Genomic DNA, 2,500 nt, shown 5'->3' on the forward strand with positions numbered 1-2,500 from the left:
CTATGTGCACGTTACTGTGTTTGTGTTTTTTGTGATTCATATTGGATGAAATAGGATGATAGACTGGATTAGAATGATATCTTCAACTATCCAAGAAGGATTTAATTCCTTAATGCGAAACGTAATAGACTTGGACATTGTAATTCCTACGATAAGGCTATTCCATCTAACTTCACCCCCTCCTCTCCCCCTCCCCCCTCTCCCCACCGCCCGCAGACATCCGCAACACCACCCGTAAGATCGTGGTCGGCGACCGCGTGTACGTGGACATGGGCCTGGGCAGCGGTTCGTCCCAGCGCGCAGTGACGGGCGTAGTGCGGTACACGGGCGCGGTACACTTCGCCTCAGGGTTCTGGGTGGGCGTGGAGCTGGACGTGGCCAGGGGCACGAACGACGGCTCGGTCAACGGCACACGCTACTTCGCCTGCAGGAGTCAGCACGGGATCTTCGCCGCGCCCTCGAGGGTGATCAAGTAAGTCTCCGGAAGTCTAGGAAGAGACTCTAGTGGCTGGCGTGCGGTGTTGACGGGGAGGAAGTTAAAAAAAGGAAGTCATTTTGGCACGGATGCGATTAAGGAAGAGACTGAGTTGGCTTGGATGATGTAGAAAGGACGTTGTTTTGACACGGGTGCGATAGAATAGAATTTAAATATATTTTGGTGTGGGTGAGATGAAAAGAAATGTAAGCAATAAACAAATATGAAGTCTAAAAAAGAGGTTGATTGAGATTTAGAAAAATGTCTTTGCCGTAGATGCAATGATCTAAATAATTACATAAACTGCAAACTGCTTTGGCATGCAAGCAATTTTCTAAAATCTATAAATCTGATCGAAATTAGGTATGAATTACGGTATAGCACTCGTCTAGCTGACGCGCCATAGAGGCTTTAGCAGTAGTTTGATAGTTTTAACACTGTACTTTAATGACAAGATAAACTGCACTTTAGTATTAAATACGTAGCGGTATGATAACTAACGAATAACTAGTAAAATAATAATAATAATATAATAAACTTTCCATAGATCTTAGAAGCTTCATAACTCGTAGGACTGAAGACTAACAGCTGTTCCCCTCCTTCCCCCTCTCCTCTCTCTCCCTCTTCCTCCCCTTCCCTCTCTCCCTTTCGCCTCCGCCGCCCCCGCAGAATCAGCAGCGACCCGGACGCAGAGGACGCGGGCGTCGAGATGCGTCACAGCCGCTATTCCCTCACCTCCGCCCACGGCTCCACCCATGGCTCCACCCACGCCATCAACGCCTCCTACAGCGGCTCCCTCAGCCTAGGATACTGCCCCCCGCCGCCCTCCTTCGCCGGCACGGGACCCATCAGCCTAGGGACGAACCTCGGAAGCAACGGCGCCTCCTGCGGCGCCGTCCTGGGCACGAGCGTGGACGACCCCTACGACGAGGGTCCCTTCGTGCCCCCCGCCACCCACCTCCTGGACGACCAGGCGCCGGGCACTGTCGCCAGGGGGCACTCCCTCAAGACGGCCATCTACCCCAACACCACCATGACCAGTCTCAACAGGTCCTTCTCCGCTCGGTGAGTCCTGGGCTTTCCTTCGGCTTCTCCTGTCCCTCCCCCTCCCCCCTTTGTCCTTTGTCCTTCGTCTTTGTTCAGTTTTCCTTTTTTTGTTGTGTTATTCTTTTCCTGCATTCGTGTGACCACGCTGCTCTTTTTTTTCTCTCCCTCTCTCTGTCTCTCGCTGTACCTGCGGGAGATTGCATGCGTTAACTGTAAAAATAACTTGGGGATATAAAGGTTCGGTTGCGCAAAGGCACACACGCACGCACAAGCACACATTCATGCACACGCTCATGCACCCACGTAACCCCCCCCACACACCTCTAAACCCACACACACACCTACACCCCCCCCCCCTACATAACCACCCTCCCACCCCCCCCTCCCATTCCATCAATCACCCTCCCTGATCACTTCACACAACTCACCTCCTTCCCCCCTTCTCTCCCTCTCTCCCCCCCCCCAGCTACGTCTCGTCCCGCCAGCGTCAGGAGGAGATCGAGCGGGCGGCCGAAGAGAGGAAGAAGGAGCAGACGTGGTGCGACCCTCCCGTTCTCCCCGGCCCCAAGAACCCCCCGAAGAAGAAGCTCGAGAACCAGCACTGGCTCGAGGTCGGACACAACGTCTTCTACAAGAATGAAGTCGGTGAGTTTTTTTTTCGTTTTTTTTTTCTTCTTTTCTTCTTTTCTGGGAATGGGACTAGGACTGGGACGGGGGGAAGGGGGTTGTGGGGGGGGGGTTGTTGAGGATTTTAGGGGGGGAGAGAGGGTGGATGAGGTGGGTGGTCAAGGTATGAGGTTCACCGCCCCCTCAAAAAGCGCCCGTAACTTTATCAATTTCTTCTTTTAGGCGTCATCAAGTACATCGGGCGCGTGGACTTCGAGCCGGGCGTGTGGCTGGGCGTCGAGCTGCGGGCGGCGAAGGGGCGTCACGACGGCATGGTTCGCGGGCGTCGCTACTTCACCTGCCGCTCACGCC

General features: G+C 53.8%; 1 protein-coding gene across 2 annotated transcripts in view; it reads left to right on the plus strand.

Annotated features, from left to right (window-relative positions):
* The window catches only part of LOC122249244 (CAP-Gly domain-containing linker protein 3), a 75,524-nt gene that overhangs the window by 72,899 nt on the left and 125 nt on the right, over positions 1-2,500 (plus strand). Inside the window, exons 11-14 of one of the 2 annotated variants that reach the window (XM_043009942.2) lie at positions 217-472; positions 1,145-1,540; positions 1,989-2,167; positions 2,372-2,500. The exon at positions 2,372-2,500 is cut by the window's right edge and continues 125 nt beyond it. In XM_043009942.2, coding sequence (XP_042865876.2) covers positions 217-472; positions 1,145-1,540; positions 1,989-2,167; positions 2,372-2,500 — 960 coding nt within the window. The remainder of the gene's footprint in view (positions 1-216; positions 473-1,144; positions 1,541-1,988; positions 2,168-2,371) is intronic. The other variant, XM_043009943.2, reaches the window with a different exon arrangement.

This window comes from Penaeus japonicus, unplaced genomic scaffold (genome assembly GCF_977035675.1).
Source record: "Penaeus japonicus unplaced genomic scaffold, GWHDUDI00000001_assembly GWHDUDI00000010, whole genome shotgun sequence".
Taxonomy (NCBI): Eukaryota; Metazoa; Arthropoda; class Malacostraca; order Decapoda; family Penaeidae; genus Penaeus; species Penaeus japonicus.